This window comes from Brassica napus, chromosome A1 (assembly GCF_020379485.1).
Source record: "Brassica napus cultivar Da-Ae chromosome A1, Da-Ae, whole genome shotgun sequence".
Lineage (NCBI taxonomy): Eukaryota > Viridiplantae > Streptophyta > Magnoliopsida > Brassicales > Brassicaceae > Brassica > Brassica napus.
In genome coordinates, this window is record NC_063434.1 from 7,694,632 (window position 1) to 7,716,395 (window position 21,764).

General features: G+C 35.5%; 5 protein-coding genes across 5 annotated transcripts; 1 reads left to right on the forward strand and 4 right to left on the reverse strand.

Annotated features, from left to right (window-relative positions):
- Nucleotides 1–3,340: 3,340 nt before the first annotated feature.
- Nucleotides 3,341–5,632, forward strand: LOC106375987 (high mobility group B protein 6). The gene is made up of 8 exons (XM_013816020.3): nt 3,341–3,747; nt 3,959–4,371; nt 4,450–4,555; nt 4,634–4,699; nt 4,789–4,959; nt 5,048–5,133; nt 5,219–5,303; nt 5,385–5,632. Exons 1-8 carry the CDS (start codon nt 3,412–3,414, stop codon nt 5,502–5,504), a joined length of 1,383 nt encoding a protein of 460 aa, XP_013671474.2. The 5' UTR covers nt 3,341–3,411; the 3' UTR covers nt 5,505–5,632.
- Nucleotides 5,633–5,648: 16 nt separating this feature from the next.
- LOC106375988 (probable WRKY transcription factor 53) lies at nt 5,649–6,777 on the reverse strand. Its single transcript, NM_001315793.1, has 3 exons — nt 6,392–6,777; nt 6,167–6,295; nt 5,649–6,084 (listed from the first exon to the last, which is right to left on the reverse strand). Exons 1-3 carry the CDS (start codon nt 6,775–6,777, stop codon nt 5,649–5,651), a joined length of 951 nt encoding a protein of 316 aa, NP_001302722.1.
- A 3,228-nt stretch (nt 6,778–10,005) lies between these two features.
- On the reverse strand, nt 10,006–12,243 carry LOC125578494 (subtilisin-like protease SBT2.5). Its single transcript, XM_048741322.1, has 3 exons — nt 11,624–12,243; nt 11,340–11,487; nt 10,006–11,196 (listed from the first exon to the last, which is right to left on the reverse strand). The coding sequence occupies exons 1-3, from the start codon at nt 11,698–11,700 to the stop codon at nt 11,122–11,124; spliced, it is 300 nt and encodes a 99-aa protein (XP_048597279.1). The 5' UTR covers nt 11,701–12,243; the 3' UTR covers nt 10,006–11,121.
- Nucleotides 12,244–13,129: 886 nt separating this feature from the next.
- LOC106375989 (probable polygalacturonase) lies at nt 13,130–16,292 on the reverse strand. Its single transcript, XM_013816022.3, has 6 exons — nt 15,884–16,292; nt 14,821–14,941; nt 14,539–14,713; nt 14,370–14,440; nt 13,558–14,037; nt 13,130–13,473 (listed from the first exon to the last, which is right to left on the reverse strand). The coding sequence occupies exons 1-6, from the start codon at nt 16,211–16,213 to the stop codon at nt 13,316–13,318; spliced, it is 1,335 nt and encodes a 444-aa protein (XP_013671476.2). The 5' UTR covers nt 16,214–16,292; the 3' UTR covers nt 13,130–13,315.
- A 623-nt stretch (nt 16,293–16,915) lies between these two features.
- Nucleotides 16,916–21,433, reverse strand: LOC106375990 (long chain acyl-CoA synthetase 4). The gene is made up of 18 exons (XM_048741315.1): nt 21,174–21,433; nt 20,768–20,831; nt 20,594–20,683; nt 20,446–20,502; nt 20,231–20,356; nt 20,093–20,132; nt 19,915–20,009; nt 19,624–19,791; nt 19,392–19,502; nt 19,225–19,312; nt 18,812–18,878; nt 18,658–18,733; nt 18,431–18,548; nt 18,086–18,331; nt 17,842–17,981; nt 17,548–17,730; nt 17,328–17,447; nt 16,916–17,245 (listed from the first exon to the last, which is right to left on the reverse strand). The coding sequence occupies exons 1-18, from the start codon at nt 21,329–21,331 to the stop codon at nt 17,189–17,191; spliced, it is 2,004 nt and encodes a 667-aa protein (XP_048597272.1). The 5' UTR covers nt 21,332–21,433; the 3' UTR covers nt 16,916–17,188.
- Nucleotides 21,434–21,764: the final 331 nt, after the last annotated feature.

Genomic DNA, 21,764 nt, shown 5'->3' on the forward strand with positions numbered 1-21,764 from the left:
TTCAAAGATAAAAATAGTAAAATCACACGACTTCTCAGTGCCCGTTCCCAATTTCGTAAAAGGCTTGAAGACGGTCATGTGCCAGGATATGCTTGCAATCACACAATACAGCACATAATTTTTTTTGATATACATGTATATGTGTGTGGTGTCCCCTCATGCAAAGATTTGGGTTGTCACAAAATTCCATAGCTCTTGTAAGATTTATTCCAAAAGATGAATGTGTACCTTTCATGAGATCTTCTCTACGATTTTCTAATTATACGAACTATAGAAATATCATGATAAAGCTTTGTGATTATGATGCATTCAAAACTTTTCAACTGGTCATTATACAAAAAGTAAAGGTAAAAAACTTCTTGGAAAGCAATCCTCGCCGTTCCTAACGGGTCCCTACTTATAACTAACGACCATGTATGTGACCCACTATGATGGCGCGTCTTAGATATGAAAATGAACGGCTTCAAATCTCGTGGTCCATCGAATCTGGACCGTCCATTTGGTGGCGCGAAACATGTTGGGTCCCCTTAGATAAGCTTGGTGGAGTATGTTGCTTAAAAAAAAAGAAAGCTTGGTGGAATACTGGAATGGTTGATATTAAACCAAGTGTCATCTAGATTCTTAGATTCGGAGAGTAACTACCAAACCAACGCCAAATGTGGGGAATCTTGTGAACCGGATCAAACCAGGATTCTTCTTTTATATGTGCCGCCGGTCCAGGGTTGTCTTCGTCAAAAACTGTCTCAAATTGTCAACGCTATTTTGACCTATTCCTGCTAAATTTCAGTTGGCTTTCCCGTATTTGGAACGTATTTTCCGTATCTCATTTTAATTTGACTTTCATTACCATTACTTGTCTTCCACCTCCATTTTCATCGATTTACACATCTATCCAAAAGTATACATAGTGATCGTATTCGTACGAAGCTGAATTTAGCCATTTAGGGAAGATATGCTATGTACATATTATATGGGTCATTAGGTTTACGTATTTTCATTTATTAGAATTAACAGAATATATCACTGTATTGCTGTTAATTAGTCGACCTACATAACTCTTGTTCAGAATATATATAATTTTTTTATATGATCATAAATTCAAATGAGATAAATTTCTACATGCTGCATAGTGCGTATATATAGAAGATGTATTATTTTTTGTTTTTAAATATACATTTTCATAATTTTTTTTTTTTTTGACAAAAGATTTAACATTTTTTTCCCACTACATAAGCAAAACCAAAAATATATACAAACATATAATTAGCCTTGGTCCACCGACATTCAAGATATAATAATATAATCAACACTTTTGACATATGTGTATGTTTGTAGATAAACACGGTCTACATTTTAGAATGCATAGTAAGAAGAAACATGTGGAGTAGAAGGTGAGTGAGACATGGTTTCATGAAAAGTGGCAGAGACACAATAATAAATACTAACATTTAAAAGACGGACCAACAAGGCAACAACGAAATTAAATGATGTCTTTAATTTCATATTTCACGTACCATTCTCGTGCTATTCCCATGCACTTAACATGTTTGCTCCGCTTCTTCCTTTTAATTTACCGAACGAACCTTTCAACTAATTTTTCGGTTATGTCAACTCAACTTTCTCTTCTCAGTTCCCTGACCGTAATGCAATATGCAACAATTTGACCCAAAAAAAACAATCGAATTTGAGTTTGAATATTTACACAGACCACACCGTTATTATTTTCCTACAATAAAGCCACAGCTTAAAGAACATCTTATAAATATCCCCGAGTTTCTGTTTTCATCAATAAAGTTTCCCTTTGAATAAGACTTGTAGTAAAAGTATAGAAGTATTACAAGTTTTTAAATATAAATAAAGAGCTGATATTCAAGTGTCTTGATTATCTTACCTAAAGAATAAAACACGATATATACAGTTATCGAGAGATTTTCATAGAAATTATGTTTGAGCTTATATACATTTTAGTCTTGGAGAAAGCAGAAACAATGCAATGATATGTGTATATGATAAATGGGGGACTGTCGTGTTTTCATTCTTAATCTTGAAATTAACGATATTTCTGCTTCTTTCCGTTTGATCTACGGAATGTCACAGAAAATTAACATCCTTCTTCGTCAGTACTGATCTCAATATAAGCCTAAACATATATAACACCACCATTAGTGAAAACATCAAACATATCAAAGAAAAACACTCACCCTCTCCGTGTGTTGCAGAGTCTCTGAAACATCAACTCTTTGATATCCTTTTCCACTTCTCCAGCTTCTTATGCAAAGACGAAACCGAAATGAAAAACGTAACGGAAAAGACAGAACCATAAGAAATTAGAGAACGGCAAATGCGAAACAAGTGTGTTTTGAGGAAAGTGTATATGATATGGTATGATTCACTTAAGTATATGAATAGCGCTAGGCGTCCGGGTTTGTAGTAAGGATTATATGGGTTGGGATGTTTAGGACCATTTAGAAACAAACATTTTCTGGATCGGATCAGTTCGGCAAGTTTTCTATTTTTTATAAAACTAGAAATGGAACGAAATTAGAAAATGGTTTGGATCTGGTCCGGGTTGTAAACCAAACACCGAACTACCCGACTTTTTAAAATTATTTATTTATAAATTATATTTTTAGATATACAATTATTAAAAAGATATTTTAAATAAATAAAGTATATCTTGGATATATTCGGATATCCCATTTGATTCAGCCTGATTCCGTTTTTCTCAGTTTAGAAAAGTAAGAACCATTTGATTTTGTTAATTTTGATCAAATTTTTTTAGACTATCATTAACTCCAGTCTCTTAACTAGGATTTTTAGTTTCAGTTAAGAGACGGTTTTTAACTTTTATTAGATTTTAACTAAGAAAAATTAAGAACCGTCTTTTAAATAAAAAATATAAGAGTCGTCTCTTAAATAAGAGATATAAGAGCTGTTTCTTAGCTGAAAAATGTAAAAAAAAATGTGTCAAATCATAAGTTAATAACCTTGATTAAGAGATCGAAGTTAATCATGCTCTTATTTTGTTTCAGATTTTTTCGGTTCTTCTATTTCGGTTTTTGAGTTTGGGATAATGTGCCCAATAATCCACCAAAGTCAACCACTCCATTCTCCCATCTATAGTTATTATGAGTTTCTAGCCCACGGGTAAGCGGCCCAAGCCCAGCAAATATGATAAACGTTCGTATTTGCTTACATTGAAACTCAAAAAGATTTAATTCCTTCTAAAGAAGATGAAAATTCAAAAAGATTTAATAAAGGAGCATCGGGCGCCAAAACCTTTAATTTGAATTTCGAAATAAAGAACCGTTGGGAGATTAATTTATATAAGCCCTCAAAATATCTACAGAGGCTCTCACCCAAAACCACAATCCCCAAACATCCGAAACCTCCTTCTCTCCGACTCGAGACATGGCCACCAGCGCAGATCCAGCTCCGACGAAGAAATCGAGGAACAGCCGCAAGGCGTTGAAGCAGAAGAACGAGATCGCGACGACGGAGACTCCGCCGTCCCCAGTCTCCGCCAAGGCGAAATCGGCGAAGTCGTTCGAGAAAGATCTGATGGAGATGCAGGCGATGATGGAGAAGATGAAGATCGAGAAGGATAAGACGGAGGAGTTGCTTAAGGAGAAGGACGAGATTCTGAGGAGGAAGGAGGAGGAGCTTGTGACGAGAGACGCTGAGCAGGAGAAGCTCAAGACGGAGCTCAAGAAGCTTCAGAAGATGAAGGAGTTCAAACCTAACATGGTATACCTATCCTCTAGATCTAGATCTAGCCTTTACGTTTTCGCTTCGGTTAGGTTTTGTGATTAGATTAGAGATTGATTCTACAAATACGATTGAACATTTGAGATCTGAGATCATTTATGATCATTGATTCTAAAAATACGATTGAACATTTGAGATCTGAGATCATTTATGATCATTGATTCAAGATTGTTCTGTGTTGTTCTCTCAGACGTTTGCTTGTGGTCAATCTCTCACACAAGCTGAGCAAGAAAAGGTGAACAAGAAGAAGAAGAAGAAGAAGGATTGTCCGGAGACGAAGAGACCGTCGTCATCATACATACTGTGGTGCAAGGAGCAAAGGGATGAAGTGAAGAAGCAGAATCCTGAAGCTGACTTCAAGGAGACTGCGAACATTCTTGGCGCTAAGTGGAAGTCTCTTAGTGCGGAAGAGAAGAAGCCTTACGAGGAGAGGTACAAGGTGGAGAAGGAAGCTTACCTCCAGGTGATTGCCAAGGAGAAGCGGGAGAGAGAGGCCATGAAGCTTCTGGATGATGAGCAGAAGCAGAAGACTGCTATGGATTTGCTTGATCAGTATCTCCAGTTTGTGCAGGAAGGTGAACAGGACATCAAGAAGAAGAGCAAGTGAGATATACCTACTGATGAATATACCAATTGCTCATCAAATGGTTGAACTGATTAGAGATGTTGTTTGGTTTGCAGGAAGGAGAAGGATCCTCTGAAGCCAAAGCATCCCATATCTGCCTTCCTGGTTTATGCTAACGAGAGGAGAGCTGCTTTACGCGAAGAGAACAAGAACGTTGTAGAGGTATATCTCAAGTACTTTCTCTCAAGATCCATTTTTTTTGCTAAATGTTGAATTTAACTTGTGGAGCGGTGGTTATAGGTCGCAAAGATGACCGGTGAAGAGTGGAAGAAGCTGTCGGATAAAGAAAAAGCACCCTATGAAGAGGTTTGTGTTTCTTATATATATATGTTTGCATTCATAGCTATATAAAGACTTGGAGAGTGAATGAATTTTTGAGGTGTGATATTAAACAGGTGGCAAAGAAGAACAAGGAGACATACCTGCAAGCAATGGAGGAGTACAAGAGGACGAAGGAAGAAGAGGCCATGAGCCAGAAGAAAGAAGAAGAGGAGCTCTTGAAACTCCACAAACAGGAAGCTCTCCAACTGCTTAAGAAGAAGGAGAAAACCGACAATCTGATCAAGGTCATTCACTCACTCATACTTTTCCTTGTCTCGCCTAAATGAATTTACAACTCAGAGACTAATGGTATCAAGATAATTTATATTGCAGAAGGAGAAAGAGACCAAGAAGAAGAAGAACGAAAACGTTGACCCAAACAAACCCAAGAAGCCTGCTTCCTCATTCATCCTCTTCAGGTACCAACTTAAACTAAATGTGACTCAAGAGTATCCTGAACTTAATGCATTTCTAACTGTTTAAAAAAAAAACTTATGTCCACAGCAAAGACGTAAGGAAAGCTTTGACAGAAGAACGTCCAGGGACGAGCAACTCAACGGTCACCGCTCTAATCTCAGTGAAATGGAAGGTATGTTAATTCACAACTCTACCTTTAATAACTCATTTGCTATAAACATATATCTCTCGTCTAAGTAAAATTACATTGCAGGAATTGGGTGAAGAAGAAAAGCAAAGTTACAACAACAAAGCAGCAAAGTTGATGGAAGCATACAAGAAGGAACTTGAAGATTACAACAAGAAGAGTGCTGCGGCTACGACCAGTAGTTAGAAGAATATCTATCTCTCTTTGAAATTGAAATAATGTTCAAGTCCTGTTGAACATGTGTCTTTTTATGCATTTTGTTAGAATCTGAACTCAAAGTGATTTCTATAAAATGATTACTAGGTTTTATTCTCTATTACATTTTAATTTTTAATAATAGATCGACTCTTGTAAAAACGTGGGAAAGGCCGGGTCAATCTCGACCGTTGGATTGAGCCAATCAACAACATCGAAGATGGGAGAACTGAACTCGTCGTTGATTGTCCTGAAATCACAAAACGGCGGCGTGTTAGGGAACGAGAAGACGTTGTCAGCGTCGTCGAGTCCCTCGGTTCGAACCGTTAAGCTGGTTTTAAGGCTCTCGAGAATGTCGTTAGGCTTTTGAGTAGTGGTGGTGAGTTTAGGTCTGGTGCTTCGCTTCTCCGGCGAGGCTGGTGAAGGATGAGAAGGAGGAGGGGTCCCCTGCTGACAAGTGTGTGTCCCTCTGTACGTCAGTTCGAAAACGGTTGGATCACTGTCCGATCTCTGGACTTGCTTCGTTGCCCAACAGTTCTGTGTGCTGCGGTGTGTGCATCTGTAGTAACTCCTGCAGATCAAATCAAATCAATCAAATTAACATCATGATGATTATGATGATGATGCGTTATGATGATTGATGATGATGTTACCTGGGGAACTTGGCGCCCAGAATGTCTTTCTGACCGTACTTTCTCCAGCTATAGACATCATCTTGAGGTCCTTCTAAGCCTCTTTCTGGGCTTATTCTCACTCTCTCTGTCCACTTTGGTAACATCTTCCTGTAGTAAATAAAAAAATACAAATTAATTTTTCAGAAATAGAACATTTAATTTGGTGAATTGTGATTTTTGCATTTTGGTAAATCCTTAATTTACCTTTTCCTGGAATTGAACATGTGATCTTGGCGATGACTCTCGCTGGAACCTCCTCCATCTTCACTCCTCGGACTTTCGTTAATCGACGCCGGAGATTCAGGAATTCCGCCGGAGTTCACCACCGGAACTACAGCAACAGTCGCCGGAGTAAGCTGTACGGGCGGCGAGGAAGACCAGTTTAGCATGACAAGAACTTTGTCGTATGAAGAGAGTATCTGCTCTATGAGAATCTCGTTCGTCTCAGCCGCCGGATAAGAAGATGAGGATGACGGCGACGATGCTTCACTAAGTCGTGCCTGAAGCTTCTTCGCCGCCTCTAGTCCAAGACTGACCTCGCTTTGCAGTGTCTTTTGCTCCCAAGCTAACATAGCTTTTTGACCTTCCATTTAGAATATATGCTTCCCAAAATAGTATATTTTTATTCGAACAAAGAAATATAATGTGTGTAAGTTATTATTAGGCTCTAAAATAATAAGTTATATTATCTGAATTCTATGATGAGAAGAGACTTGAGGAATCATATGATGAGAGAATGAAAGTGTTATATGTTTGTGGAGAAACTGATGAGCGTTGGTTTGGAATATAAAGGCATTGGATTTGAATGTTTGAAATTTTGACCAAGTGGTGGACCATATATAAATTAATCTTGTAATGTATTTTTCTTATTTAAAAAAAAAATAAAAAAGACAAAACTTTCAAAGTGAAGAAAAGTCTTTGGTATAAGGAAGTATATGGCCAAAGTGTATCATATCCTTAAGTGGGATGGTGGTGGTAGTGAATGAGGTTGCATTACAAGGTCAAAGGCTGACCCGTTCAACTTTGCAATTTGTTAATATAGTTATAAACTTATAATTAAGTAAGTCATTTGTTTAAGTATAGTGGTTAACTAAATAATTTGACAACAATTGATAAGCAACTGTCGCTTTCAATGTACCCTTTCAAAACTGTGACTTTGTACATGTGATTTAGATTCTCTTTTATTTGTTTCCAATATATGTTTTGTTTGATTCTTTATTATTAGTATACAACAAACAACCGTTGTTAACTATATAGTCTATATATCATATGTGATGTCAATAGTGTCAACAATAAAAGAAAATGTGCACATTCTATGTAACTATACTACTAGGTAAAAGTATCATAGCAAATGAATAGAAGATGGTGTGGATAAATTTGACTGAACAGTATTTTTTAATACTTTATCTTGTATATTCCTATATATAGTGATGAACAAAATTCTAAATATGTTTTATGAATAAATTTATGAATAAATTTTGCAAACCATAGAATTTGTTTGAACTGAAAAAGAACTGTAATAAATAAACATATTACACTAGTACTGCCTGTTTCCTACTACTTATGTTTTCAACTTTCAGATCAAGCCTATTTAAATATTTTCACATGAATACTATTCTAATGTCCTTTATAAAACAAGGTTGAACCTTGAAAAATCTTATCATTTTAGTTACGTGTAAATGAGAGATCATATTGAAATCATGGAACGGCGTTTTCAAAAAGGAAAAAAATAGTATAAAATGACAGTTGATTAAAAACGAAATGAGTAATCAAGTGTTTATTCTCCAGCCCCATATTAGCATATGTCAAAACCGCTTTTGGTGATATTTTGTTAATATAGCGTAAGATAAGCTCCAGATTATATGTTAACATTTGTTATATGTTCCACTAAAACAGTAATTTTATTGTGTGACATTATAAGAGTATAATAAGGTCTTTGCTGACCAAGTCCAATCTCAAATAGTCAGATTGATATTCCATTCGAACATTCATATCTTTGATTGATACTTTCTAACTTTATTTGCCATCAAAATATTTTCATATGTGTGTGGACCACTTATAAGTTGGAAGTATACTATTTCTTATATATGTTTATAATTTTTTTGTTGGGAAATATAGATTATACCAATTTTAATTTGAATGGATATACAGCGATGACCTAATACAAACTTGTTTTCTTACTTAAAATGATGAAGAATAAGCACATAAAATATCTCATTTATGCGACTTCAAAGGACTACTAGGAGTCGTTGGCATTGGAGTTCAAATTTGATGCACTTCTTTTCCAAACACATTATGTTACAGTTTAACTAATAGAAACGCCAATATCAAAATTCAATAGGTTCGTCCTATTGTTCTATGCGAAATATAGTTTTTGTCGACTACAATTAATTGTTTACAGGACGTTATCGTTTTACTCTAAGAAGAAACGTTGTCAGCGTAGGAAAAACGTAACAGACTAACGACTATCATCAACATATTTATTAATTGAAAAAAGAAATCTGAAGGAAGGATATGTAGAAAATTTCAATGGGACATGGATGAGTCAAGAGATTGGACCGACGACATTTCAAACCTCTCTCCGCGTGGATTTCCGCTTTCAATTATTTTATTATTTGAATATTTTCTATATCATTTTGTTTTTGTTAAAAGGACAAAAGAGAATAAAGATGAAAAGGGAAAGTATTACTATGAGATTATTTTCCTACTCTTTTAACACTTGAAATGACTGTTAATGGCGTCACTCTCCTTGCGTCATTTATCATCGTTATTCGTTCTGATCTTCTAGACAATAGACAATACTACTACTCATTTTCTTCTACTCAGCTTATCTATTCACAATATCGATTTAAATTCTACAGTTAGTTTGATTTTTTTTTTTGAAAGAAAAGTTAGTCTGCTATTAACTGATGCATGTAAATTTCTAACAAAATAATATGATTTTCTTTGTTTACGAAGCAGCTATAAATCTTCCAATTTGAGTAAAACTGAATCAGCTCACAAAAACAAGTGTTTAAATTTGACATCCTAACTTTATAGTGCGTCTGCTTCATAATAATCCGTACTAGTATACCACAAAAAGGAAGAGTATACATTGTAGTCTTGTAAAAATCTACTTTGCTAAACTTTACGGCATTAACTATCGCATTTATTTCCAATCAAACGTAGTCAGGGGTGAAGCCAGAAATTTTTTATGCTGGGTGCACTACTAATATTAAATAATTATTAAAAATATAATATAAAATTAAAATATGATATAGTATAAAAATAAATGTAATAAATATTGATATTAAATAATATATTAGAAAGACATTTTACATTCATTAACCATTGCTTGAAGTAAGGTATCACTTCTTCGTTTGATATTTTCAAGCAATTTTTTGATAAATCAAAATGAAATAATCACTTAAAATGATTTCACATTCATTTGGATAGAGTGGTTTCCACTAATTTCATTGCATAAAAACATTTTTTCATGACTTACACTAGTAAAAGGTAAATTCAAAACCAATTCCAAAAACCTACAAATTAAAAGATACGTAGTCAAATAACTAAATTACTTTTTCATCGTCGATAAAAAAATAAAATTTATCTAAAGTTAAATTAGTCATTGTTTAAAACTTTAGAACTTCTGTGTAAAATTCAAATACTGTTCGAATAATTACAGATCCTAATGGAAACAAATCAAAGTATTTTTTAAAGATGGAGATACAAATATATTTTAAAAGATTTTTGCATGTCACGTTAGTAGTTAATAGTTACTACTAGTCAAGATTATGATTTTAGCAAAAGAAATTGAAAACTATAATTAGACTTTAAAAGTTTCTCTTTTTTTTGGGCTAATCTATTTTTTGGAATTTAGTTTTTTTTTTTTCATTTGCCCTTAATCTAAATTCTAATGGGTGCACAATTATAAATTCTAATGGGTGCACATATAAAATTACTTAGCATTTACACTAACTTTAAAAAAAATTATGGGTGCCTGTGCACCCCTTCCCTATCATGTGGCTTCGCCCCTGAACGTAGCAATATCTTTTTGTGTGTTTGGGTGTGTCTCAACTCTCAACGCTAGGCAGCAGTATTTAATTCTTATTTCTAGAAGAATTAAATAATTTATTACAGTGTACTTGAGAGTTAATTATTGTTATGCCAACAAAATAGTAGCCAACTTGTGAACTGGACTCGTTCAAAAAGAGCAATAAAGCAGGAAAAAGCCAAACATAACAGAAAAAAAACATGTATAGAAAATACATCACGCGGCTTTCGATTCGTTTAGGCATAGTCAAAAATCAATGCGACACTTTCACACTTGAAATAAATATATAATAATGCTGTTTTGCCATCGCAAATTTAATTTGGATATATTACACATTTTTAACAATGCATAACCTTCAATTTTTATACTCCAAAACTGAAGTATTAATCTTTCCATCCATATAATACTTATTCTATGAGAAAACATGATTCTGAAATATTTTGTTAATGTACATATATATTATCCTCTTATGCAATCTATGGGCTATACTAATCAAGTGAACGTAATACGCTTGTCTTCCACGTTGATGCGACCGTGCGTGGGACAAGAAAATGAAGTCTCATGTGGGCTCCCGTGAGGATCGGATCAGCATGGCTATGATTGAAGCCCATGTCTAATTTTAACTGGCCCAAAAAATAGATGCAAATACTTGAATGTACGAAAATGAAACTTTGACCACTACCATGCAGATCGTAACTATTTGATTGACATTTCATTTGCATCGATTAATACGACTATATAACCTTTTCTCACCGATCAATTATCATGATTCAAAGTCTCAAGTTTCATAATATATTTAAGAGATTACTATCATTATTGTTTTTATCATAATTGTCAACATTAATTCATTCTTCTAGAAAGAATTTAGAAATGACATTTCCTTCTCTTTTCTTCTTTCTTAACTCGACACAAGTTTAATTTCTTCGTTCTTTTCCACCGTATAAACCCCATCGGCTGATCTTAGCACTTCGGCCTGATAAATAATAGTACAACACAATAAAATAAACAACATCAAACTATAAACAATCGACGGAACAAATATGTACAAATGCAAAGGAAACCACTTTCATATACATGGGATATGTATGCATATGCCATGTATGGATTACCGATTACCTGGTGCTTGGTGATCTCAACACCAAAACCGTGAACAACGACAAGAGAAACGGTCCTCTTATAAGAGCCAGGCTCAAGGTTACTTTCAAGAATCTCCTCATGTCTCTTTTCTAGGTACCTGTCCAACTCTTCTTCACCTTTCTTTGTCCTGCATAAACATTCAATTTATCAAGTTAAGTCTCGACTCTGTATGAACATAGTTAACCTACGCATAATTACGTGTACACGCACAAAAAACCACTAAACATGTATAGTTATAACGGGTTATATATCTATATTATTACCGGATTTCTTTAAGACGCTCATACTCAGGGTCTCTTTTCAAAAATACATAATAGAGTTCTGTGCTCGAACTTTCCATTTCTGTTTTCTTATTGCAAATCTTTCGAGTGACTGATTTTGGTCCGTTTCACTGCCAATTTATAGGGGCCGGGAAAGTTGATCAATATGGTAATTTTTAATTATGAACTAAAGTATTGTAATATATATTCTAATTAGTTTGACTTATGTAAAACAAAATTAGTTTGACTTAATCTACCAACCAGACATATTCAAATCATATAAATCTAGTCAATGTACATAAGATTAAGATGCGTTCTAGTTATTCGAGACTGGCTCAGTTTTTCTTTTCCACATAATACCAATTTTCAATCATTGACCAAGAAGGTTTCACGGAAGTAAACTAAAGAAAATGAACAACAGTAGTAACTATAAGATTTGTTAAATCATAGTTTTTTTAACATTTTATATGTCTATACACTATCGAAACTGAATTCAATTAACAATACATCGTGTCAACAACTTTAGTAATATAAACAAATAGACAAGAAACTCCGGAGTATATTATTCATCATACACTTACAAATCTTATTTTACAGATATATTAAGAAATTTTGAGCTACATATTATATATCTATTTAAACTATTAAAACAGAAATACAAATTTAAATTAACTCTATTTTTTAAAATATTTACAATCTAATGCCATTGATAATTTTCTACGCTTTTTCTAATTATTAGTAAACTTTCACACCATATTAGAATAAGAAATAACAAGTCCATTAATGTTTGGTTACCCACTAATAGCATTTACATTTTTAAGACCATAAAATGGATTCCATCTTTTATTGCACCACAGCATAAAAACGTTTATCTATATTAAAAACCAAAAGTTTTAAATCAAGTGTCAACATTTAATTGGATTAACATTAAAAATTAATTAGAAAAAAAATTATTAAATGTAATTGATGAGAACATCACTAAACCATATTATATAGAACATGAATTAGATATAATCTAAAAAACATTTGGTTTAAGTTTCGTAAATTAATTCAATTTTTTTTCAAACAAAAAAAATGATTTAATATAATTCCTATGGATTAAGTTGGACATAGAATTAAAACAAGTATTAACAAATTTCCTATAGATGTGGTATATTCAAAACTGTTAAGAAATCAAATTCCTAAAATAATTGTATATCTTACTAAGTTAACATAACAAACCCCAAAATTAAACTATCACATTAATAACAATAATATATATACTTCCAAATCACACTCTACTATATTATGTATTGTAAATCTTTATCATATTCTTAAAATTTAAAATGTTATCGAATCTAATTAATTAATTAGATTGTCTACCGAATTCGCTATAAATTGTTTTGTTCAAAATACATTAAACAAATATTTAACAGTGGCAATTTAAAAAATATATTTTCAATTGTATTAAAAAGAATTAAATTATATAAATGTTAAATTAAACATCCGTGAGTAAGTTAAAATCTAGTATAAATTTAATCACTCATCCAACTTTTTTATTTATTTTTATCTGTATCCGTTATATAATTTAATTTTATAACTTGAAATTTTCAGAAGTACAAACATATAAATAGATTAATGTAGAAGAACTGCAAATTCGTGATTAATTATGTTTAAATAAACGAATCGAGGGGGAACGAACTTGCTCAGAAGTTTTCACAAAGTGGAAGAACACGAATAAGATCCACCAGTAGTTCTCAGCTCCGAACAAGGCCAAGGACTGACCTTCAGCGAAGTTCCAATAACATCGGAACACTTCCACGTCCGGTTCGTATTCAAGCTTCCATGTATATTAATCTCACTCAAACATATCCCTGTAAATTTATGTTTGTTGACGTTATTCAAGAATCAAAGATATGATCGATATGGTAAACGCTAAAAACCATGTACAACTTTACCTGTGAAAGGTGAATCCTTAAGGCCTTGAATGGATCCAGCGTTTCGAACGTTAACTCCCCAAACGTTATTGATATGTATTCCCTTAACGACTGGGAGAGCATTTGGGTTATAATACGTGTCAGGGTGATCCCCAGTGTCTCCCGCGATCTTTATCCCGTACCTAGCGTTTTCGACGTACACGTTGGAGATTCTGATGTTTTTGATGTATCCTCCACGACCAATGTTTGTCTTGATGTTGACTCCAACGCCCATGTTGGATAGACTGATGTGTTCTGCTACGATGTTTTTGATACCTCCTGATGTTTCACTTCCTATTGCGATACCTGCGAAAGGGGTCGATCCTGTGATGCGGCGGATCGTTATGTTTGAGCTTGGACGGCCAAAAGCGATTCCGTACTCGTCCCAACCGCTTTTTATTGCAACAAGGTCGTCTCCTGTTGAGATGTAGGAGTCTTCTATGCAGACGTTGGAGCTGGAATCTATCAATAAATTTTAGAAAACATCTATGATTCAGACAAGAGTTTCCTCATTACAAGTTCGACTGTAAAATCACCAACGTGAATTAGGCCACCTTAAGATTTTGGAGGTGACATTTATTTAAAATTTTAATAAAATTATAATTTGGTAGCATATATCTATGTATATAATCTCTAAAAATGTTGAGGGTCAAAGAGAGAATGTTTCATTTGGATATGTTCTAGAGCACATTGTATATCACGGAATAGCTACTATGCACACAAAAACATGTTTCATCAACTAATCAAAGTAGTCTATCGTTGATTGAAAATGAAAGTTTATGGTTATACAAAACCTGGATCGATTCCATCAGTGTTGGGTGAATCTTGTGGAGCTAAGATGGTAACGTGATGGATGACAACGTCACTGCCGCAGATTAAAAACGAGGATCAGAGTCAATACAATATGTATATGCTTGGGAAATTTGAAAGGTAGACTAGGTAGTACAAAGTAGCTAAGTATACCTGCAATACACAGGATGAATGTTCCAGAAGGGTGAGTTCTGGAAAACAACATTGGAGATAATGATCTCCTTAGAGTTTTTGAGCTCGATTAGATTCGGTCTAGTGAACTTTAGGGTTCTACTGCGCCACATGTTCCACCACACTTCTCCTTGACCGTCTATTGTCCCGTTTTCTCCTGTGGATATATAGAGTTTTGCAATGTAATGTCAAAAAGTGTTACACTATTCAGGTGTGTATTATATATATATATATAAATGTAAGTATAAGAGGGCACAAACTCACCAGTGATGACTACATCACGAAGCCCATCACCATGAATAAAACTCATATAACGTGCCCCTGGTAATTCCCTCCCTCTTCCATAAGATGGCAAAGGATCAATCAGTGGCCAGTTCCATGTATCCTGAAGTTAATACACACATACCAAAAGGTCACAAAACAATTCACTGAGAGTCAAATTATGCAATTCTCTTAAACTTATATTAGTGATCACCCACTATTTTTATAAATATGTAATATCCGAGTCAGAATAAAGTAGGGTTGAAGTTGCGTTGTCCTGATTATGTCTCAGGCCAAACGAAATGGCCGTGACTAAAAGAATACGCACAAGCTCAAAATCGGCCATAAGACACACACACTGACTGACACACATTAAGATATAGTTCAATGACAAGTACTAGTTTTTCTTGTTTTCACACACTTGGAGACAAAACCAAGCAGAGAATATAATTATAAAAACTGAATGCGAGGTTTGACATATATGGCAGCATCCTACTCGGAGTTGATGTGAAACTCCCACTAGACGACGTTGAAAACCAAAACTGTCCACACTCCTATAACGTTAAAAACACTCTAACCAACATTTGTTTACTTTTATCCCTCAGATTTATTTTATAATATATGACAAGTATACACTAATAGAGTATACAATATTACCAACATTTTGACCAGGACAAAAACTGCCAGCTACCTCTGGGGTCAGCTATTGAAACCTAGACATAAAAGCACTACTATGCCCACATGCATATATATACAATAACGTTTTAGCCCCGACGGTCCCATGATGCTCGGACCTACCAAAACCACTCCCATATCCCAAACTAGCTATTAATTAATATACGTGCATGGTTCCCCACATCTTCTTGTTTCTTTTAATAATTATCAATACAAACAACTTAATTAGAAAAGATCAACTTATTTACATTTGAGAATTCAGATTCAAGCAAGCGGTCAAGAGGAAAGAAAAAAAATACTTCTTAACTTTGGAATACTCTCTAGCAGCTGATCAAACTAGTACTGAGTGTCTATATTATCGAACTCAATTCAAGAAATAAGAGTTTATTACCTGAACAGCTTTAAGTACAGCGCCTTTAGCCAAGAAGAGAGTCATATGGCTGGTGAGATTGAAGCTCTCCGTGAGAAATACTCCCGGAGGTATATACAGAAGCGTGCCTCCTCTCCTCTTCAGGTGCTGTATCCTATATATAGCCTCCCTAAACGCCTTCGTGTTCACCGTCCTGCCGTCTCCCACGCCACCAAAGTCTGTTATCGAGATCCTATCGTTCCGGTTCGGTAACGGGACTATACCGGAGCATGTTGCCTCCGAATCACCCAAGGACGAGGAAGAGACGGCTAGGTGTGAGAAGAGGAGAATCAAAACGGAGAACCGCCACATTGTCGATGAAAGAGATGAGTAGAGAGTTTTAGATTGAGAGAAAATTTGCAGAATAGATTAGATGTCTGTCTTTCTTACCTTAGTAGTTACATTTATTTAATGAGCAATAAAGCGCGCAATGAATAACGTGTGTGAAAGTTTGTGCGTAAGAGACAACGTTTAGCGGAAAGAATTGCACGTGTCTCAATGGGCCATATATCGTGTAAACTAGCGGCCCAATAGGAATCTTCGGTGAAAATGGGTAATTCGCTGGTATTATTATTATACCACCTCTTTGTAAATCTGGAGAAGCTGTGGATGTCACAGACGGTCGTTAAGGAAGCTAGAATCTCTCTTCTTGCTTCACTCAGAAACTTGTCTCTTCTACATTTGGCGGCTTACCTGTAACTGATTACAACTTGATCTCTCTCCAGGCACTTCACTCATGTTGTACTGAAACTTTTTATATGTGAATTGCTCTTTGGACTTCTGCTGCTGTTTCCAGGAGTTTCATAGGTGCCTTTTGACTAACAAGCTTTTTGATGACAGTTGTTGATAGAGAAAGAGATGTGATTAAGGCGAGCTCAAAGTATGTTAAAACTCGTGGATACAGATCAGAGGATGAAGTAATTTGTCTGCCTGCCCTACAAAATTCGCCTTAGACGCGCGTCGAGAAGGAGAATCAATTAAACGTAGTAAAAAAAAACTCAGCAAACCCAATGGTTTAACTCCATATAAACCCACCACCAGATGGGATATTTTAAGCTCAAGAGTTTGAAAGGATTAACATTTAAACTTAGTAATTCAACAGATAAAGTAGATTTGAAAAGAGAAAAAGCAAAAGAAGACGAAGTGTAGCAGCTCTGATCTGATGCTATGTAATATCCAAATATTTTACACATGATATAAGAGCCTACTGACAAAGTCTTTCGTCGTGCACAGTGAGAGACCCAAAGAAAAAGCAAAAGACACCGAGAGTTATATTTGAGGAGGGATTTACTTTCTGGAAGCTAAGCTCTCATTTGTGGTCTTGTACATTTCATCGATCACACTCTGTCAAATGGGCAAGAGACTTTGTGTTAAACACTTAACTTCATTAGATTGTAATACCGCTTATATCGCATTATAGGTTTACCTGGTAGTGTTTCAGCAATTGAGGCCTCTTCTTTTTGTAAGTCGGAGTGAGAAGATCGCGTTCCATGTCAAACGGCACTGGGTCTAGATGAACCGCCTTAATGATCTCGAACCCCTTCATCTGCAATATCAACCACAACAACTTACAATAAATTAGAAAAAAGGAGATACAAAGAGTCATGAATCCATAACTGGGATGAAAATATAAGAGAAAGAATAACCTTTTTCTCTTTGCCCATTTTCACAAGTTCTCCGAGGATGAATTCCTTTGCCTTTGCGTTTTGACAGAGAGCGTTGTAGTCACCGCTCACACCGTTTTCTGCAGCCCATTTCTCAAGGATATGCTGGTTTGGATTGGCGACTGCGATTAGGAAGGATTCAAAGCTGTTCCCGTACACCCACACCTAATAAGTTTTGATGGAAAGATTGTGTGATTATTAGCAGATGAGAATCTTTCCCAAACCCCAAGTGAGATATTTTCTATATTCTTACAACAACTCGTTAGCTATACTTACGGAATCAACAGCTTGTACTTCACCATAGATGTTTTCCAAGTTCTCGACCGCAACATACTCTCCTTGTGAGAGTTTAAATATATTCTTCTTCCTGTCGATTATCTTCATGCTTCCATTTGGTTGCCATTCCCCAACATCACCTGATGTCACCGGATTACAAAAATTGATATTATAAATAGTTTCTTATAACTCGATGATGATTTTCTTCTTCATTATTTGAATAGAGGTTAAGGAAAAGAAATACCTGTGTGCAGCCATCCATCAATAAGAACCTCTTTTGTGAGGTCTTCACGTTTGTAGTATCCAGAGAAAAGGGTCTTTCCACGAATGCAGATTTCACCACGTGGAGTACTTGCAAGAGCATCATATTCCATTTCGGGTACAGATTCAAGGCGTATATCCACGTTTGGCACTGGTGGTCCAACTGTCCCGAGCATGTCCAGTCGATCCGGCAGCGAGACGAAAGTTCCAGCACAGCTCTCGGTTAGACCTACAAAAGAACAATCATACAACAGGAAAGCAGTCAAATCACATTCTCTGTTAATATGGAATCAAATATACTGTAACACTCAATTTTGGGAATGGGTACCGTATCCTTGAAGAACATGACAGCAAGCCACCACTCTTAGAAATGACTCTACGTGACTAGCGAGAGGAGCAGCTCCCGATAGAATGATCCTCACATTGCCTCCGAGCCCTTGTTTAACCTAAGTGAGAAAACAATGGGATAAATTTGCTATAAAGTTTCATAACAAAGAGTGACTGATTCTCCGGATATTTTTCTAATGAGTTTAGTTTAATAAAAAACTTTACTACCTTGCTGAATACAAGTTTGTCACATAATGGAGAGGCCTCTACATGAGACTGTCCTTTCTTCATATGTCCATATTTACTGATGATGTTTTGAATATGTTAGATTTAATAGCTTAAAGATTAGTGGAACAGATAAGCAAAGTTACGTCTGACTTACAAGGAAAATGCAGAATCAAACATGAACTTTTTGAAGAATCCACCAGCAGCAAGCTTCTGCTGAAGACCTGTTGAATATAATAGGTCGACGTATTAAAACACGGAAAGTTGTCAAAGAGAAGAAACTATGTAAATCAATGATATCAAATCCAAGTAACGGCTCGAAGAAAAATTAAGTTGTACATAATAATAAGAAACTAGACAACCACCAAAGAAGAAAGGCTGAAAGGTATCACAAATATTCTTGTCGAATTAATTATAGTATTTACATTCGATATATCTCATCACGGCTTGTAATAGTTTCATGCAAGAGTGTTAGGTCGTACAAATGTAGTTGTTTGAGATAAACAAATGATACAAGAGTACAATTCAATGAAGTGAGGAATTGAGCATAAGGCATTTCAAACATCTTACCTGAGTAAACTCTATCTAGGACACGAGGTACAGCGCAAAAAATAGTTGGTTTAAGCTCGCCAAGGTCTTCTATCAACAGCTTGACATCCTGTGGAGTTAACCCATAGAAGGTTAAAGTAAATTTTCAAAACCTGTTTACATAAGAAGCTTTGAGCTGCTGTACTGACCCCACGCCAAAAACCAATTGCAGCACCATGTTGGATAAAACACTCCTCGATAACTCGGTCAAAGATGTGGGCGAGAGGAAGGTAAGAAAGGTACACATCTTTCACAGTCAACTGTTGATTTGCAAAGCCAAAAAGAAAATCCATTAAAGCCAGAGCCATTGACAAAGGAGAATTGAAGATTTAGTGTCTTTGTGACCCATGACAAATGCATGAAAGCAAGAAGGAAACTCACGGCTTCGTTAGCGCTTTTCAGTAAACGGATCACTCCAGCGATAAGGGTAACAATGCTTTCGTTAGATATCATCACTCCCTTTGGATCACCAGTGGTTCCACTAGTATACATAATCGTGCAAATGTCACTCTTCTTCTTGATTGGAAGATCAAACTGCTTTCCTTCGCCCTGGAAGAAATATTCGCAGTGAAAAGTTAAAAATGGTAAGCATAGTTGTTAGATCACTCACCACCGGAAAGAATTATAACAGAATCAGTATGTTTTAGAAAAAGAAAACGACAAGTCTCATACCAGCTTCAAAAACTCATCCCAAGCATATATGACCAACCCAAAAGTTTCAGCTGCTTCTTTTTGTTCACGTGTGACACCACCGAAGCTCACAACGGCTGTATTTATAACCACGCACAACGATCATTAGCAACAAATGTTAAAAGCCAAAAGAGAAGCCACACAAATAAGAATAACTCACTCTTCATGTACTCTGTGGCCTTTGGGCATGTCTTAAATAACTAATAGTCAAAAAAAAGAAAAAAGAAAAAAGAAAAATGAAGTGATGAGAAACAAATAGATAATAAATCTAAACAATAAAGATATGATCTTACAGTACCTCAGAGATCTTCTTCTCCTCCACAAAGACAATTGAAACCTCAGAATGGGTAATAATGAACTCCACAGCACCAGCGCCAAGTGTATCATACAAAGGGACACAATAGAGTCCATGTGCATTACATGCCTGCATCAAAACTACACTGTCAATCCTCTAACAAAAAAAAATAAAAAAAATCGATTGATAGTATAATGATCCAGCAACAAAATTACTACCTCCATGCTTATGATCCACTCGGGAGAATTAGCACCATAGATACCACATTTCGCTTGCTAAACTCCCACAAAATCAGCAAACACGAGATCTTTAAGTAACTAAAAAAAAATCACATCGAAAGAAAAAGGTTGAGATAAGGATCTTAACCTCCTCAACTCCACAACTTCGGAGAGAGTTTCCCAGCTTTATAACAATGTCGTAGACTTCTTGGTACGTTTGCCATACATACTTCCCCGGCTAAGCACAATGAAAAACACACACAAGTGAATACATCTATAAAAAAAAAACTTAAAATACAAAAAAAAAAAAAGTAAACAACACCTTTCCGTCTACAATCTCACGGCGGCCAAGCATCGGATTGTTTGGATACTTCTCAACAGACATGCTGCAAACAATAAGGAAGATGTAAACCAAATCAAATGCATGCAAGTCTAAATCAAAAGGAAAAAAAAATCAATTTCCATCGATTAGAGATCGACCACGACGAGGGAGCGAGTGCAATACTAAACAATAGATCTAGTAATCCTAGGCCATTTCAACAGTATCTAGCAACTAAAACTCTATGGTTCGTTCTTACTACTTGAGAATATTTCAAAAGAAGAAGAAAAAAAGTCGAAGTCAGATCAGTTTCCACGATCAGTCAACAGTCAACGACTATCTCAACCACGATTCGCCGGAAAACACTAGACTCGTGCGAAACAAACACCGATCGGAGGGAGAATCTCACCGGAAAACATCCCAGCAACTATCCATTCCTTCGATCGGCTCCGGGAACCCGTCCTTGGCGAAGACACTGCGGTAGACAGGTCCCACGGAAGGTCTTCCATCGCTACCTTCTCTCCCTTCCTCGACTTGGAAGATGAATTTCTCTAGCTGCTGCGTCATGATCTCGCTTTCTCTCTCTAGAACCACAACTTTCTCTCTGCTATATGTAATCGAGAGAGTTGAATGGATGTAGGGACCACGCGGCTTTGAAGATCGGAGTTTATAATATTAAAGACCTACTCCGATTTTGATTGGTTGCTGCTCACTGACCATACGGTGTCAAATGGTCAACAAAATCCTTAGTCAAACTCTTAATGGGCTACGTCTCTTCATATTAAGCCCATTACGGAGATGCTGCCGTCCATATGAGTTTCTCCTTTTTTTATAACATCATACTTTATTGATTATAGTCGAGCGTGTTTACATGATCTCATGAAGAAGATTTGTTATTGTTAAAAGAACATAGTTATGAAAAAAAAAAAAATCGTAGAAGAACTTGTTTTTGCAAGCTTATCAGCCACCTTATTTGCTTCTCTAGATACTCAACAAAACC

Excerpts from the sequence above, each read along its gene's own strand:
- LOC106375987 (XM_013816020.3), top strand. The coding sequence starts at position 3,412 with ATGGCCACCAGCGCAGATCCAGCTCCGACGAAGAAATCGAGGAACAGC. Across the intron at positions 4,556-4,633 it reads AGAACAAGAACGTTGTAGAG|GTCGCAAAGATGACCGGTGA; the intron begins GTATATCTCAAG and ends CGGTGGTTATAG. Across the intron at positions 4,700-4,788 it reads AAAAAGCACCCTATGAAGAG|GTGGCAAAGAAGAACAAGGA; the intron begins GTTTGTGTTTCT and ends GATATTAAACAG.
- LOC106375988 (NM_001315793.1), bottom strand. The coding sequence starts at position 6,777 with ATGGAAGGTCAAAAAGCTATGTTAGCTTGGGAGCAAAAGACACTGCAA. Across the intron at positions 6,296-6,391 it reads ATGTTCAATTCCAGGAAAAG|GAAGATGTTACCAAAGTGGA; the intron begins GTAAATTAAGGA and ends TATTTACTACAG. Across the intron at positions 6,085-6,166 it reads CTGGGCGCCAAGTTCCCCAG|GAGTTACTACAGATGCACAC; the intron begins GTAACATCATCA and ends TTTGATCTGCAG.
- LOC125578494 (XM_048741322.1), bottom strand. The coding sequence starts at position 11,700 with ATGGAAAGTTCGAGCACAGAACTCTATTATGTATTTTTGAAAAGAGAC. Across the intron at positions 11,488-11,623 it reads GAGCGTCTTAAAGAAATCCG|GACAAAGAAAGGTGAAGAAG; the intron begins GTAATAATATAG and ends ATGTTTATGCAG. Across the intron at positions 11,197-11,339 it reads TTGAGATCACCAAGCACCAG|GCCGAAGTGCTAAGATCAGC; the intron begins GTAATCGGTAAT and ends ATTATTTATCAG.
- LOC106375989 (XM_013816022.3), bottom strand. The coding sequence starts at position 16,213 with ATGTGGCGGTTCTCCGTTTTGATTCTCCTCTTCTCACACCTAGCCGTC. Across the intron at positions 14,714-14,820 it reads TCGTGATGTAGTCATCACTG|GAGAAAACGGGACAATAGAC; the intron begins GTGAGTTTGTGC and ends ATATATCCACAG. Across the intron at positions 14,038-14,369 it reads CACTGATGGAATCGATCCAG|ATTCCAGCTCCAACGTCTGC; the intron begins GTTTTGTATAAC and ends ATTTATTGATAG.
- LOC106375990 (XM_048741315.1), bottom strand. The coding sequence starts at position 21,331 with ATGACGCAGCAGCTAGAGAAATTCATCTTCCAAGTCGAGGAAGGGAGA. Across the intron at positions 20,503-20,593 it reads GAAGTTGTGGAGTTGAGGAG|CAAGCGAAATGTGGTATCTA; the intron begins GTTAAGATCCTT and ends GTGGGAGTTTAG. Across the intron at positions 19,792-19,914 it reads GGGATGAGTTTTTGAAGCTG|GGCGAAGGAAAGCAGTTTGA; the intron begins GTATGAGACTTG and ends TATTTCTTCCAG.